Source organism: Telmatherina bonti (genome assembly GCF_933228915.1).
Source record: "Telmatherina bonti genome assembly, chromosome: 6".
NCBI classification, from domain to species: Eukaryota; Metazoa; Chordata; class Actinopteri; order Atheriniformes; family Telmatherinidae; genus Telmatherina; species Telmatherina bonti.
The window spans coordinates 9,465,138-9,482,593 of record NC_136624.1 but is presented as its reverse complement, the minus strand read 5'-3'; the positions used below and the strand labels follow the sequence as shown (position 1 = coordinate 9,482,593).

Sequence of the window (17,456 nt, the reverse complement as noted above, 5' to 3'; positions counted from 1 at the left end):
TAACTCGAAGGGAAGTTAGTAAACTGTCAGAATTACAGAAGGACACAAGCAATGAAAAGGTACAGCCAGATGTCCATACCTGAGGCCCTCGAACCTGCCAAACAAAGACTCCAAGCATTGGCTGTGCGACTGAAGACATACACAAAAGAAGTTGAGGCCAGAAGAATAAACTGGCTGTTCTCAACTAACCCAGCTAAAAATGTACTCCCAGTGGCAGGGTAATACTACACAAGCTGACCTATCAAGTCTGGAAATGGAACAATACTAGAAAGGCATATGGGAGAAGGAGGCATCACATAACAGTGAAGCACAGTGGTTAAAAGACCTCAGAGCAGACCAAAGCTCCCTGCCTGGACAAGGTCCAGTTACTATCATGGTGGCAGATATCCAGCATAGACTCTCAGGTATGAAGAACTGGTCAGCGCCTAGTCCTGATATGATCCATATCATATGAATCATGATATGGAAGAGGCTAAAGAGGCCAGAAGAGACTCCTTTAGCCTCTTCTGGCTAAAGAGAACATTGATCAGTCCTGCAGCTGTCCTCGTGCCGCAGTGAACAGGCAATGACCTCACAGCACCATATTAAAATGCTGCCTGGGTCAATGTCTCCAGCTATGTTTTGCCGGTTACTGTGTATCTTCTGGCCTTTTCTGACTTTACTCCATGAATGACTGACAGCACAAATGAACCAGCTCATGAGAGATGGGACTCACCTTGAATGGCTGACCAAAGAACGAACAGTCCTGATACTGAAAGGCCCCCACAAGGGATCAGTCCCATCCAACTACCGGCCAATAACCTGCCTCTCCACAACATGGAAGCTCCTGTCAGACATCATAGCGGCTAAGGTTAGTGGGCACATGGATCAATACATGGGGGAGACACATAAAGCCATTGGCAAAGGAACCAGAGTAGCCAAACACCAGCCTCTTGTTGACAGAACAGTTGCCCAAGACTGCAAAACCAGACACAAACCTGTGCACCGCCTGGATTGACTACCGCAAACCCTACGACTCAATGCTGCACACATGGATCCTGGAATGTCTGAAGCTGTACAAGCTCAACGGCAGCATAAGGACCTTCGATGAAAACTCAATGAGGCTGTGGCAGACCACCCTGGAGGCCAACTTCAAGCCAATTGCACAAGTCTCCATCAAATGTGGCATATATCAAGGAGATGCCCTGTCCGACATCGACTCACTGATCCACATCACCAGGCTCTACAGCAGGGACATCGGAATGTCATTCGGACTGGAGACATGTGGATGAATGATAGCAAAGAGAGGGAAGGTAATCCATACAGAGGGCATTGTACTCCCAGAGAGCAGGATAATAGATGTGGAGGAAAGCTACAAGTACCTAGGCATACCACAGGTGAATGGCAACCATTAAGAAGCCACAAGGAAAGCTGCCACAGCTAAATACCTACAACGAGGGAGGCAAGTACTGACAAGTCAGCTCAATGGCAAGAACAAGATCCGGGCAATTAACAGCTAGGCCCTGCCAGTGATCAGATACCTTGCTGGGAAAATAAGCTGGCCAAAGAAGGAAGCTCAGACCACGGATGTCAAAACACGGAAGCTGCTCACCATGCATAGAGGGTTCCACCCTAAATCCAGTGTCCAGTTTCTATACACTAAGCGCAAAGAAGGGGGCCGGGGACTAGTAAGCATCAAGGACGCTACCCAAGATAAAACATCTAAGCTCCACAAATACATCAGGGAAAGGGCACCAAGTGATGAAGCACTTCGTGAATGTCTGAGACAATGGAGTCTGGAGGAATACGAGATGGAAGAACCATCATGGGAGGAAAAGCCCCTGCATGGGATGTACCACTGGCAGATTACCGAAGTAGCAGATATAAACAAGTCTTATCGATGGCTGGAGAGGGCTGGACTGAAGGACAGTACAGAGTCACTAATCATGGCAGCACAGGAGCAGGCCCTGAGCACCAGAGTGATCAAGGCCCAGATCTACCATACGAGGCAGGATCCCAGGTGCAGACTATGCAAAGGAGCCCCTGAAACAATCCAGCACCTCACAGCAGGGTGCAAAATACTTGCAGACAAAGAATACATGCCATAACCAAGTAGCTGGCATAGTGTACATCTGTGCAGAATATGGACTGGAGACCCCAAAGTCCCAGTGGGAAACTCCCCCCCAAAGTGGTGGAGAATGAGAGTGATCAAATCCTCTGGGACTTCCAGATCCAGACAGATAAAATGGTGGTGGCCAACCAACCGGACATAGTGATCATGGATGAGCAGCAGAGGAAAGGCATAGTGATCCATGTATCCATCCCCAATGATGGAGTTTGAATCCCGCATGGGGCATGGTGCTAGGTATTTACATAGCTCCAAAGTAACATCATCCAGTTGGGTCCTTGGGCAAGACCCTTAGCGCTAAAGGCCCAACTACCTCATGATGAGGGGAAATAATGAAGCTGACATGCCCGCTCAGACGTTGCCCGGTCAAACAAGGTCTAGGTCACACACTGAGGAACCAGGGTGTGATGATGAGAAATGGGCTACTGTAACACAAAATAAACGACACTGGACACGAGAGGCTAATTATATATATATCTATACATATATATGTATAGATATATATATATGAGGTTCTTCTAATTTCATTTTCAGCAAACAGACAAAATGAAAAGCCAGTGACTCATAAAGTTAAAACTAAAGTAATGGAAAGTCAAAACATATTGGCCTTGTGATCCCATCCCTTTTATAATTAATTTAAAGGTGGAGTATGTAAGATTTTCAATATTTTCAAAATAATTTAACTAATAAAATAACTACAAAGCATATTACATCACACAAAATAGTAAACCTGCTTGTAAAACCTATTTAACCAATAAAACCTGCTTCTAGACCAGTAAAATTCTGCTACTAGACCAGTAAACCTGTTAATAAACCAATAAAACCTGTTACTAAACAAGTAAACATGCTACTCAAGTAGTAAAACCTACAATTAGACCAGTAAAGCTAGATCAGTAGAACCTGCTAGTAGTTTCTCTTGTTGGGATTTTTTTAAATTTTTTTTTATCCAGGTTAATTTATCAGATCATCTAAAACACATGTTGGATTTCCATAAAGGAGGTTTCAAGTTTTGGGTTTGAGCTTTTAGGTTTAAGGTTTGAGATTTTAGTTCTACATGTGTTTTCAGATCAACGTCCCTTTTAAAACCCCACCTTTCCCTTTTTTAAACCTCTTTAAAGTTTGTTCTTTCTTTTTCTGGTCTTTACACATGCTTAATGAAACCTAATCTTCCACTAGATCCTGAAATTTGAATGTAAGTAATAACATCTTTGTTGAGGTTTTAAATGGACATTTGGTGAATTTAAAATGGTCTGAGGCAAACCTGGTGAAAATGTGAAATTACTATTGACACTGTGTCAGACTATAGAGGAGAGGGAGTAGCCGGCTTGTCATCATGGATAGTTGAAAAGCCTGTATCTATCCTGTATCTAAGCTGTATCAGCTGGTCACCTCACTTCCTAGACATTGATGGACAGTTATTAAGAGGAGGGGGTGTTAACATTGCAAAAGATTACCACATTACCCTAGAACTACCTTTCACACATGCTAATATCTGCTAACCATGCTAACAATGGTAAACGTTACCCTGGAACTACTTTTACAGAAATGTTGCTGACATCATATTCACAATCAGCTCATATTCAATATATTCTCATATATTCAGTTTCATCATCTGAAATGTTCATCTTCTACTGGGAAGAAAAGGCGACGAGATACTTAGGTACTTTACTTAACTTACTTTTTATTCCTCTCCCTGGGGGAAAATTGATTGATTGATTGATTCATTCATTTTCTGAACCGCTTAATCAAATTCAGGGTCGCGGGGAAGCTGGAGCCTATCCCAGCTGGCTTTGGGCGACAGGCAGGGTACACCCTGGACAGCTCGCCAGTCCATCGCAGGGCCACACAGAGAGACGAACAACCACTCACGTTCACACTCATGCCTATGGGTAATTTAGAGTAACCAATCAACCTAACATGCATGTCTTTGGACAGTGGGAGGAAGCTGGAGTACCCGGAGAGAACCCACGCATACACGAGGAGAACATGCAAACTCCACACAGAAAGGCCACTGACCAAACCCCTCCCCAGCCAAGGATTGAACCAGTGACCTTTTTGCTGTGAGGCCACAGTGCTAACCACTGTGGCACCATGCAGCCTCACTGTGCCACCGTGCAGCCTAAAAAATTGATAAACTGATAAATTCATTTACAGAAACAACTGTAGCAGAACTTGGCTGTGTTGCATGAACAACATACTTTATGTAGACATGAGGTTCAGTATGTTTAATAGTTTTATTCAGAAACATCCAGCGCAGTCGTTTCCACTTTACATTCATGATGAAACATGACCCACATGTTGATGGAGGATGCATGTATTACATCCAATATATGTCTTTAAAATACTCACACACACACACACACACACACATCATGTTTCTCTTACAGTGAACATGAACATCATGTACACACAATCTGTCGTGTGACGTCACCATGGAAAATAAATCCATGTTTGGTTTGACACAGCACAGGAAAATAAAAGCAACACAGACATGATCATTTAAAAAGTGCATGTAAACATTCTGTATGTGAATAAATCCCATGTTTGTCTGAATATAACAGAAAACACTGGCTCACATTTCACCATAATGACTAACGCTGGAGAAGTTGTTCCTGGACCTCCTGCTCTCAGAGATAAACTGTCCAGAACGAAAAAAATCCCACAGATTCACAATGATTCTAGATGTCCTGGAATGTTCTGAGACGCTCCGGATGAACAGAATCCTCACAGCAGCCCTCCAACATCCCGAGACGTCCACCCGTTACAGCACAGGTGTCAAACTCCAGTCCTCGAGGGCCGGTATCCTGCAGGTTTTTGTTGTCACCATGCCCCAACACACCTGATCGAAATTGATAAATTGGCTGACAAGAAGCTTCTGGATCCATTAGATTTGTATCAGCTGTGTTGGTAGAGGAAAACAACAAAAACCTGCCGGATACCAGCCCTCAAGGACTGGAGTTTGACACCCCTGCGTTACAGCAACGTGAGGATGAATACTTACGCCAGCATGACAAGGACGAGGACACCGTTGCATCATAATGTCCATAAAGATGCTAGTCCAGGAACTCTGGTCCATGAAAAGCAACCAGTTTATTCTCAGAGATGCTGGCAGAGCATACTCCGTCTCCAACACCTATTTACGTGGTCGGACATGGCGGACCACTTTGTCCTCGAAGACTTTCCTCATCGTCCTCTCTATCTGCTTCAGGAAGACATGAGGGATCCGCCCACACAGGGTGTGGACCGTGTCCAGGAACCGGGTCTGGACGGGGTAGAAAAGGGACTGGAACATGTTGTCCTCAAAGGGAAACTGCAGAGAGACAGAGAGATATTGCTTGGAGTCAGCATCCATTCTGCATCCATATTAATTTCAATGGTTTTAATGGAAACCATCATACTAACTGGCATGTGTGAGCAGGAATGTGGGCGGGGCTTTAGTGTGCTGAACTTCAGTGGGCATGGCATCACCATAAATGCCCGCCCAGCTTGCCCTGAAGTTCAAAGGATTTACTAAAAGCTTCCTGATGTGACCAGACTGCTTCTAAAGAGCTAAAACCTTCCACGAAGAATCACTTCAGCTGGAGCAGATACCTCACAAAGCAAAACCAGTTTATGTCCTGGTCCACCAGTCACAGGAAGGCTAGACTTCAGCTGGAGCAGATACCTCACAAAGCAAAACCAGTTTATGTCCTGGTCCACCAGTCACAGGAAGGCTAGACTTCAGCTGGAGCAGATAACCCACAAAGCAAAACCAGTTTATGTCCTGGTCCACCAGTCACAGGAAGGCTAGACTTCAGCTGGAGCAGAAACCTCACAAAGCAAAACCAGTTCACATCCTGGTCCAGCAGTCACATGAAGACTAGACTTGGTATTCACTGATACTCATGAGTACCAGTACTGTGTATCTGCAAGTACTCTAATGTTGGTATTTGTACTAAAATGTGGTACCACTACATATTCCTGTCCTGTCTGAAAGGAGGTGGGGATTCATGGTGCAGAAGAGAGCTGTAACATTGTCCTCTGCTTTACATCCCGCATCTCTATACCTTTTATGTTCGGTTTATTGTTTTCACCAATAAATGGCTAAAAACAGGTTTTCAATCTTAGTTTCTTTTCTTCTCGTTTAAATAAAATGACTGAAGTCTGCAGTAAACCAGAAACACTCACATCACGTATGGCATCATAGACCACCTTAAACGCTGGCTGCTTGTTGTCATGGAACACTCCGCGGTTGCCATGGAGAATGGATACACCCTCCTCCTCTGCACCTTTACAGTTACTCCCGTACATGCAGTGGTCTGGCCTGTAGTTCCACTGGCAGGGAAAGATGAAAAGACATTCTGTGGAGAAAACAAACATAAAACCGCAGTCAGACCAAAACCCTCCACATATGCTGGACCAGAGACCCAACACGCTGTTTCAGATCATCTCATCGCCGATCAGAGGTCACAAAGAGACAGAGATTTCACGTACAGGCCTTAATATTTACTGCTTTGATGTTATTGACCTATAATGCTTCTTAATCTTCCCAATGTTCTTCCAGTAAGAATGATCCAATCCCACTATGTTCTTCATGTTCCTCCAGCAGGAACCACTCATTCCCACCATATTATTCCAGCAAGAACCATCCATTCCCACCATGTTCTTCCAGAAGGAATCATCCATTCCTACCATGTTCTTCCTGTTCTTCCAGTAAGAACCATCCATTCCCACAATGTTATTCCAACAAGAACCATCCATTCCCACCATGTTCTTCCTGTTCCTCCAGCAAGAACCATCCATTCTCACCAGGTTCTTCCTATTCCTTCAGCAAGAACCATCCATTCCCAGCATGTTATTCCAGCCAGAACCATCCATTCCCACCATGTTCTTCCAGAAGGAATCATCCATTCCTACCATGTTCTTCCTGTTCTTCCAGTAAGAACCATCCATTCCCACAATGTTATTCCAACAAGAACCATCCATTCCCACCATGTTCTTCCTGTTCCTCCAGCAAGAACCATCCATTCTCACCAGGTTCTTCCTATTCCTTCAGCAAGAACCATCCATTCTCACCAGGTTCTTCCTATTCCTTCAGCAAGAACCATCCATTCCCAGCATGTTATTCCAGCCAGAACCATCCATTCCCACCATGTTCTTCCAGTAAGAACCATCCATTCCCACCATTTTATTCCAGCAAGAACCATCCATTCCCACCATGTTATTCCAGCGAGAACCATCCATTCCCACCATGTTCTTCCTGTTCTTCCAGTAAGAACCATCCATTCCCACCATGTTATTCCAGCCAGAACCATCCATTCCCACCATGTTCTTCCAGCAAGAACCATCCATTCCCACCATGTTATTCCAGCAAGAACCATCCATTCCCACCATGTTATTCCAGCGAGAACCATCCATTCCCACCATGTTCTTCCTGTTCTTCCAGTAAGAACCATCCATTCCCACCATGTTATTCCAGCAAGAACTATCCATTCCCACCATTTTATTCCAGCAAGAACCATCCATTCCCACCATATTCTTCCTGTTCTTCCAGCAAGAACCATCCATTCCCACCATGTTATTCCAGCAAGAACTATCCATTCCCACCATTTTATTCCAGCAACAACCATCCATTCCCACCATGTTCTTCCAGAAGGAATCATCCATTCCCACCATGTTCTTCCAGAAGGAATCATCCATTCCCACCATGTTCTTCCTGTTCTTCCAGCAAGAACCATCCATTCCCACCATGTTCTTCCTGTTCCTCCAGCAAGAACCATCCATTCCAACCATGTTCTTCCAAAAGGAATCATCCATTCCCACCATGTTCTTCCTGTTCTTCCAGTAAGAACCATCCATTCCCACCATGTTATTCCAGCAAAAACTATCCATTCCCACCATTTTATTCCAGCAAGAACCATCCATTCCCACCATGTTCTTCCTGTTCCTCCAGCAAGAACCATCCATTCCAACCATGTTCTTCCAAAAGGAATAATCCATTCCCACCATGTTCTTCATGTTCCTCCAGCAAGAACCATCTATCCAACCATGTTCTTCCAGAAGGAACCATCCATTCCCACCATGTTCTTCATGTTCCTCCAGCAAGAACCACCCATTCCCACCATGTTCTACCAGTAGGAACCATCCATTCCCTCCATGTTCTTCATGTTCCTCCAAAAGGAACCATCTAATCCAGCGATCCTCACTGTTAATTGAATATACTAAGACAAGAGGAGAGCCGCCTCAAAAAAAGCGTTCCCACGCTACGCATCCTGCATGGAGTAACGGCATTCTTATGCAACAGTATATGGTGAAAATACAATAATGCCTCCGGAATGTGGGTGTTTCTTTTTCAATATTTATACGGAGCAGCTCTTTGGCGGAGTTCGGTGCAGCTGAAATCAGCCAAAACTGGCAACTCTGACAGGGTCAGTTAGGGCCGTTAGGACAGCAAAGTTTCTGCAAGCAGCCTGCAGCTCTTGTTTGTAGACAGAACTGCACCGTTGAGGATAATGATGACTTGTTTAAATCGCATTTTCAGAAAGCCAGCGGCTGCTTCACGAGTCGCAAGTCAAGAGTCGGTGAGCCGCATGCGGTTCACGAGCCTAGATTGTTCCCGTTGGAGGAACATAAAGAACTTGGATGGATTGGATTATTCCCTCTACTAGGATGTTCCTAGTGAGCATGTTGAGATGATAATAGTTATGCTGACTGTGTGAAGAGAAGGGTTTCGTTGAGCTCTTTACCTGGATTGTAGTGGAAAATAATGTTGAGGAGGTCCTGGTCTCCCCAGGTGATGTGGTTCTTGTACTTCTGGTAAAGTGGATGGAGAAGATCCTCCCACGGCAGACCGGCCGGAATCAGACTGTTCTGAAAACGACGACAAAAAGCTAAACTGCAGCCTTAAGAAGAAAAGAGACAGATGAAAGGAGGAGCAAGTTTGTTTTCTCCTCCTTCCATCTGCTGCTGGACTGATGCGGGCCTGGAAATCCAGCTCGGACAGTCCAGCCTCTACCTCTGGTTCTCATTAATCAGAGTAAGTTTGGGGAAATGGGACCACGTCCTGGACTCACTTTAAACAACCTGCTTCGGATCCGTGTAAGATTCATGAGCATGACCCCAGAGTTGACCCCTGTGACTCCGTAGAAAGGATGGCGGGCGAACCGGCTGTACCAGCCAATCTTTGGCACCTCATGCTCCGGGGCCATGGCTGCCAGCTGGGTCCCGTTGAAGGACTTCAGGAGACTCCAGAGGTCATCCATGGGCCGTAGGAACAGCACGTCAGTGTCCACATAGAGCAACGAGTCCACTTCCTTCAGGATTACCTGCACAGGAGCACAGAGTCTGCAGGGTTCATGGGTAAGATGCATCATTAGTCTGATAATTCTGCTGTATGAACCTGGCTCTAAAAGAAAACAATCTGAGTCTAAAACAGGCTAAATTCAGCTGAGTCAGACAGAAAATCCATCATATCCAGTCGCCAATGTTGGAGCTTAAAGCAGCTCAGCAAAACTGTCCAACCTTCAAACTCAGCGTTCCGTTGGACCAACATGAGGATGAGGTGCACACGCCCGGCGTCTTTCTGACATTTAACACGTACGTCTGTCCCTGCAGCATCCAGAGGCTCAGAAACCAGAACTACTTCTTCCAGACCGGAACACCTTTACTTAAAAGCATCACGCCACACGCTAGCAATTACATGTCAACACAGCAGTTGTCTGGAAAGCAAAAGGCAACTGATGCATCAATGAAACACCAGGAGGACATCATCAGAGAAGGAGAGGAAAGAAAGAGAGAAGGGATTCCAGAGTCTAGGAGACACTAAATTAGCCTTTTGTACGACATGCTAACATCTATCGCGTAGAGGGAGAATCTGCTGAAGTTTAGAGGCGTTAAAATCCACGTCATTTAAATCCTTATCAGTCACAGAAACTGTTGTTGCAGAAGCTCTGATACAGAGGACGACGTTTATAGTCAATTATCTGGTTAGATTATAGTCAAGACTATATATATATATATATATATATATATATATATACACACATATGTAGTCGTAATAATAATAATAATATATTATAATAATATATATATATATATATATATATATATATATATATATACACATGCACACATATATATAGTCGTAATAATAATAATAATAATAATATATATATATATATATATATATATATATATATATATATATATATATATATATATATATATATATATAAAATAATAATAATAATAATAATGATAATAATAATAATATATATATTATTCTTTGACCCGATCAGAAGACAGGTAGTCCAGACGGCTGAACCTCGCAGCTGTAGGATGGAACATTCATGGATCAACGAACACACGAGACGTCTAAAAGACTTTAGAGCGTGTTTAATTAGACCCGATAATCACTCGTCGCTACGCGGAGTTTAGTTCCCTTAAAGGTGGAGTATGTAAGATTTTCAATATTTTCAAAATAAATTAACTAATAAAATAACTACAATCATAATTAGATCGTTTTTTTTAAACATGTAGGTTCCAGTCTGTCCATATTTGATGTGTTATTAAATTACAAGTTTAATTAATGACAAATGACAAAAAGCACTTTTTTTTTTTTTTTTTTTTACTGGCAGGCAAACATTTAAGAAGGGTCTTTGTCATTAATTAAACTTGTAATTTAATAACACATCAAATATGGACAGACTGGAACCTACATGTTTAAAAAAATATCTAATTATGATTGTAGTTATTTTTTTAGGTAATTTATTTAGAAAATATTGAAAATCTTACATACTCCACCTTTAAGGGATTAGTTAAAGCAGCCATGTGTGTAACTGCAGACTGTAACGTGTGTGTCTTTGGGTTTTACATGATGGGACCACGTCACATATGAGGATGTCAAGAGGAGGGACAGAGTGCTGGAAGGGAGGTGGCGACAGAGAAGAAGAAGAAGAAACCTGAGTTCATGAGGAAAACCTGATGGTTTGTGTTGTGCATGGTGGTCTTACAGGGAGGAAGAGTCTCTGAGCAGCGCAGGGCTTGAAGAGCTTCTTCCACTCATCAGCGTTTCCCACGGAGAAGGAGATGGGATACATGCTGTACTTGAACTGGGCTGAGACGGAGCGTGGCCACTGGTTTAGCTGCAGGCCAAAGCAACAGGTTAAACGTGGAAGAAAACGTAATTCTGCAGCACTGAACCAGTAAATGCTACTTCAGATCCAGCAGGAATGAAATAAAAAGGATGGATGTGTCTACACTTCGCTGCTCACCCGTTCTTCAAACAGAGAGGCCAAGAGGTCCTCTGCAAAGATGTGAAACTGGATCTTCTTCAGGCTGAACAGCAGGGCGGATTTCAGCATGGTGAGCGTCTCGTCCAGACGATCTCCGCAGGCCACCACGGCCAGATGCATGACCTCCTCTGTTCGGCGGGGGAACGCCTTCCTCCGCGAGGGTCTAGGAAAGACCAGAGCAAAGCCCGCAATATGAAACACTTTCTTAGAATGTGTAAAGAAAAGGAAGCTGAAGGAGAAGGAAACCATGGAAACGGGCGTGATGAACTCAGGACGCAGCCGAGTCAAAGAAGTTTTTAACTCAACATTTCAAACACTGATCCAAATAATTCACGTTGTATTTTTACAGACCAAAACGTTCCTGAGGACGTGCACAAACACGTGATGAGAAACACGCATGACTGAAAACAGACGTTTCAGCCGGAGAACTGGAACTTTTCCACAACATTCATTTACTGGAGGTGTCAAACTCAAGACCTTGGGGGCCGGTATTCAGCAGGTTTTTGTTGTTTCCCTCCTCCAACACAGCTGATTCAAATCAAATGGATCCAGCAGCTTCTTGTCAACATATTTATCAATTTCGGTGGGGTGTTGGAGCAGGGAGACAACAAAAACCTGCAGGATGCCGGCCGTCAAGGACTGGAGTCTGACACCTGTGATTTACTGGTTCAATATGTCCACAAAGGACAACATCCAGACTTCCATCTGGTCCTCAGCAACATCCTGATGGACGAGCAGAACATCACACCTGACAACACGCCTTTAGTATGACCGTTGTCATGGTAACCGTCATGGCGACAAGCAGCAGAAACTTCCAGCTCATCAGTTTGTTCAGGACCATCTGAACAACAGAAGTTGGAAGAAACTTCGTAAGTCGCTTGCATCATCATTAAGCAGAAGACAGAGAGCGGATGGTGTAGGAGGACGCCCCCACCTCCACCTGCAGGACTCTACGTCCAACAAAGACGTTTACCAAGTTTCTGTCCAACAGGTTCACAAAGTTTCCGTCTTCGTCACCGTGATATGTGAGGAAATCTCTGGGACGATGAGGGTCAAGGTTTTGTGTTATGTCTTCAGTGAGGGGGTCGCACTCCGGTTCCTGAGAGTTCTGCAGGTTAAGATGTTTCCTACTTTAACATGACCGACTCAGATCTACAGTCTTTGTGCATCACTAGATAAGAAGCTGGAGGATCATCAATGTCCACAGTCTTATATCGCTGGGGAGGTTCTACGTTACGGTAGACGGTAAACCTTGTTGCATCCAGGTCAGTAGGTTTGGTTAGAACTAAAGGTCGATGGTCTCCGGTCATAAGAAGACGTCACATTTTCTTGTCAGACGTAAGATCACAAGTTGTGAACCTTCACAGCATTGATTGCAGGTGAGCAATGGTCTGATGGACTGGTGGTGGATGTGGACAAGCAGTTGGGATAAAACCAAGCAGCAACGTCCGGCAGTTAAAAGGGAAGCTTATGCGGAAGTGCCAAAAAACTGCAGTTCCCCTTTCATCCAGTAGGGGGTGCAAAAGTGAGTCAATTCCCAGAGACTCCCCTGTGACCAACGTCACCGCAGAAATAAACATGTTTACAGCCTGCAAAAAAAACCACCTTAGGTTTAAAAAGTTCAGGTTTATCTTCCTGACAACTGAGGGGGAAGTGATTATTTTAGAAGCATCCCTTTATAAGTAATTCGGTGTCAAACTTTGGGATAATTGGGAGTGTGTTCCTTTGATTGACAGGCATCCAATATGTGGCGGTAAGAAGGCAGAGTGTCGCAGAACTGCGGTTTTTAGTGCACTTAGCCTTAGCCACCAGCTAACCTTCATTAGCTGGATAGCTCTTGTTAGATCCAGGCGACGCTGGGAACCGCCCACCGATTCAATGTCGGTTCAGCTCTTCAGAAACCTTCGATGACATCTAGAGGCTCCGCCCATCTTTTATTTAGAGTTTATGGATAAAACCTGTTCGCTGTGAGCTGAGGAGGTTCTTCTTCATGCAGGTTCTTCCCTCTTTGCAATGCTGGAGTCTCTCTGGAATTCCAGGGAATCCTGGAGCCGCTACCTGTTCTCCACGGATGCCTGCGCACCCGTGGGACTTAAATGTAGCTCGTTGAAAATAAAGGTTCAGGGAAGCTCTGATAGCTGCAGGAACAAACAGAACAGGGAAGCTTCTATTTCAGCGACACATCAGGAGGGAAATTATGGAAGGCTGGAATTTCCTTGTGAGTCTGGATGGGAAGACTGAATCCGGACAGGTGGTCTCCATGCGTGACCGCTGCAGGACAATGATGCCCTGCAGGATGAAGGAAATCTGTCTGGCAGGATCTAAATGGCGACGCTCTGGCGAGGTTGCTGAACACACACATTCCTAGTTTTCCACACATGATTCAAAACATTCCCAACATGAGACCAAATCCACCCGATTCAGTGGTCCCAGCTGAAAACGGCTGCATGGAACCGGATGAAGACACATAAAAGTCACGCTGTTGGGAATAAAAACACACGATGGATTCTATCATGAGTCTTTTCACACATCTGGAAGCACGGAGGCGGTGGATGCATTGCAGCTGGCTGCCTACAAAACGCCACCAACATCCGCTGCAAGGAGAGAGAAGCTTCACAGGAAACCAAGCAGAGAAAGACGTTGACCAAACAGCCTGCAGGGTGTTTTTATTAGCATGTAACTGGGTCGAATGCTGGAAGAAGCTGCCATGTTTGAAGCTCTCACCGAGCGCGCTCAGTGAGGACGTTGCTGGAGAACAGCTGAGATCCACAGATCAGAAACAAAACTTCAGAGTGGACGGTAGAACAAAATATATGAGCAGAATGAGGATCAAGAACGGGAGATAAAACCAGACCAGGAACAGAAGCAACATCTGGAGCAGGAACAAGAGGAAGAACAGGAGAAAGAACAAGATCAAGAACAGGAGATAGAACTGGAGCAGGAACAGGATCAAGAACAGGAGAAAAGTTCTGGAACAGGAACGAGAGGAAGAACAGGATCAAGAACAGGTGATAGAACCAGAGCAGGAACAGAAGCAACATCTGGAACAGGAACAAGAGGAAGAACTGGATCAAGAACAGGATATAGAGCTGGAGCAGAAACAGAAACAAGATCTGGAACAGGAACGAGAGGAAGAACAGGAGTAAGAACAAGATCAAGAACGGGAAATGGAACCAGAGCAGGAACAGAAACAACATCTGGAACAGGAACAAGAGGAAGAACTGGATCAAGAACAGGATATAGAGCTGGAGCAGAAACAGAAACAACAACTGGATCAGGAACGGGAGGAAGAACAGGAGGTAGAACCGGAGCGGGAACAAAAGCAACATGTGGAGGAAGAACAGGAGACAGAACCGGAACAGGAACAGGATCAAGAACAGGAGACAGATCCGGAACAGGAACGGGATCAAGGCCAGGAAAATTAGCAAAAGCAAAAACAACAGGAGCAAAAACCAGAGAAAGAACAGAAACAAGAAGAGGAGCAAAAGGAGGAACAAAACATGTTTTAAATCTACAAAAACAAAGGTTGATGTGTGTGTGTGTGTAGCGAGGTCTTCTTCCTGCTCTGTTTTGGGAAGACAGACAGAGGAAGTCATGTGATGCATTCAGAGGAAATCTGTCCACCTAAATGTCTCCTGCTTTTATTCTGGATAATTTCTGCTCCAGAACTTCAGTAAAACTCGGTTTCATGCATCCTGTTCTCCTTTTTCCTTTTATATTCTGGGCTCGTGCAGAAGGAAGCTTGTTTCACATCACGGCTTCTTCTCCCGCTAAACAAGCAGCGTGACCCTTCCACCCCATCAGCCTTATCAGCTCAGCACACGCGGAGCAGCAAGGACGGAAAGGTCCTTCTGTAACGCCTCCGTGGCTTTTATCTGCCAACAGAGTCCCAGCCTGCAGTCTGGCTTTGGAGCTGAATACATATCACAGCTGAGGGGGTGAGGGGGGAATGGGGGGTGGTGGGTGGGGGGATTTAACCCACGAAAGAGGAGAACAAACATCCTCAGACAGAAACAGCAGAGGACGAATTCTGCCGGTGATTTGAAGAGTCCTGAGGAGAGACGCAATGTCAACATGCTGCAAAATTCTGCACATTTACACGCCTCATCTCTCCAGCATGTCCCCTCCACATCCCTCATGCCCCCCACCAGGGCTGTGACCATATGCTTTCGTCCCGATCCGATTTGATTCCGATTTCTTTGGGTGCAGATTCGATTTAAATTGCGATTCTCACAATTCTTTGATAATGCTGATTTTTGTAGATTAAAAACGAAATAAATGTATAAAACTTTTTTGTTTCCACATCATTTTTCCTGATTTCCATTTGGAAAAAAACAACCCATCAATCTGCTGCTATAATGCCCAAGAAGACAAGTAAAAAGATCACTGTAAACAAAAAAAAATGACCAAAAAAAAAAAAAAAAAAGTTATGATGGATTATTTTTATTTATTTGAAAAAAAAAAATCGAATTTTTAACAAAAAACCGATTTGCTAAGCAAAATAAATCCCGATTTTCGATTCGGTTTTCCCACCCCTACTCCCCACCCTCTCTCTTCACGTCCCCTAATGTCCCCTCATGTCCTCTACACATCCCTACATGCCATGTCCATGACCCCACGGACGACAGGGAAGGCAGACTGTCACAGATAAGGGTTGAAAGGTGATGAAGATGAAGAGTTTTTGCTGCGCATGATGAAAGCTCTGAAAGGGGGGGGGGCTGAAGCACGGAGTGGGTGTGGGGTGCAAATAACTCACCTCCTCTCGCTACCTCCTCCGTTTATACTTTTTTTGTCTTGTTTTTCCACAACGACGCGCACGCGGATTTCCTCGGATGATTTCCTCGCAAACTTTGCGGCCACGTCGCTTCGGTAGTCGGAGCGCGAGGAGAAAGGTTGGCCGTCATCCTCCTCCCCTTCCTCCCCAACTTGTCTCAGCAGAGGGTCGTCCGCGGCGTTTCCCCCCAGAAAGTACAGAAGTAGGAAAAGTCCACAGCACGCGGCGATCAGCGCTACTTTGCAGCGGATCCGCATGGTGAGCGCGACTTGCTGCGGGTGGGAGAGGCGCGCGGGACTCCGATCATGTCTGCGGCGGAGGGAGCGTGGACCCCGCTGACGTTCCGCTCCCTGCTCGCATTTTCCTGGATGATGATGATGAAGATGAAGAGCTGCTTCTCTTCGTCCGCGGAGGCGCGGCTTGTTCAGCTTTACCGTAATAATGGAGGAGCGCATCCGCACGCGCACCTCAGTGACCTGCCTTTCCCACGACTGCGTCTTTTCAGGGACACCTGTTGTTACCTGTTGGCTCTCCTGTTATAAACGTGTTATGATTTTATCTTCTGTAAGTAAAATAATAAAATAATACAAAGATTGTCCATCTTTATCAGTTCATTAGACCAGTGTCTCCCAGTCCTGGTCTTCAGGACCCTGTCCTTCATGGTTTAGACCAGTGTCTCCCAGTCCTGGTCTTCAGAACCCTGTCCTGCACGGTTTAGACCAGTGTCTCCCAGTCCTGGTCTTCAGGACCCTGTCCTACACGGTTTAGACCAGTGTCTCCCAGTCCTGGTCTTCAGGACCCTGTCCTGCATAGTTTAGACCAGTGTCTCCCAGTCCTGGTCTTGGGGACCCTGTCCTGCATAGTTTAGACCAGTGTCTCCCAGTCCTGGTCTTGGGGACCCTGTCCTGCATAGTTTAGACCAGTGTCTCTCAGTCCTGAAATGCGGGACCCTGTCCTGCATAGTTTAGACCAGTGTCTCCCAGTCCTGGTCTTGGGGACCCTGTCCTGCATGGTTTAGACCAGTGTCTCCCAGTCCTGGTCTTCAGGACCCTGTCCTGCACGGTTTAGACCAGTGTCTCCCAGTCCTGGTCTTCAGGACCCTGTCCTGCACGGTTTAGACCAGTGTCTCCCAGTCCTGGTCTTCAGGACTCTGTCCTTCACGGTTTAGACCAGTGTCTCCCAGTCCTGGTCTTCAGGACCCTGTCCTGCACGGTTTAGACCAGTGTCTCCCAGTCCTGGTCTTCAGGACCCTGTTCTGCACGGTTTAGACCAGTGTCTCCCAGTCCTGGTCTTCAGGACTCTG

General features: G+C 45.3%; 1 protein-coding gene across 1 annotated transcript; it reads right to left on the bottom strand.

Annotated features, from left to right (window-relative positions):
* Positions 1–4,538: 4,538 nt before the first annotated feature.
* Positions 4,539–16,498, bottom strand: gxylt2 (glucoside xylosyltransferase 2). Its single transcript, XM_079241682.1, has 7 exons — positions 16,136–16,498; positions 11,359–11,542; positions 11,098–11,229; positions 9,160–9,411; positions 8,833–8,956; positions 6,275–6,447; positions 4,539–5,417 (listed from the first exon to the last, which is right to left on the bottom strand). The coding sequence occupies exons 1-7, from the start codon at positions 16,408–16,410 to the stop codon at positions 5,241–5,243; spliced, it is 1,317 nt and encodes a 438-aa protein (XP_079097808.1). The 5' UTR covers positions 16,411–16,498; the 3' UTR covers positions 4,539–5,240.
* Between the last annotated feature and the right edge of the window lie 958 nt (positions 16,499–17,456).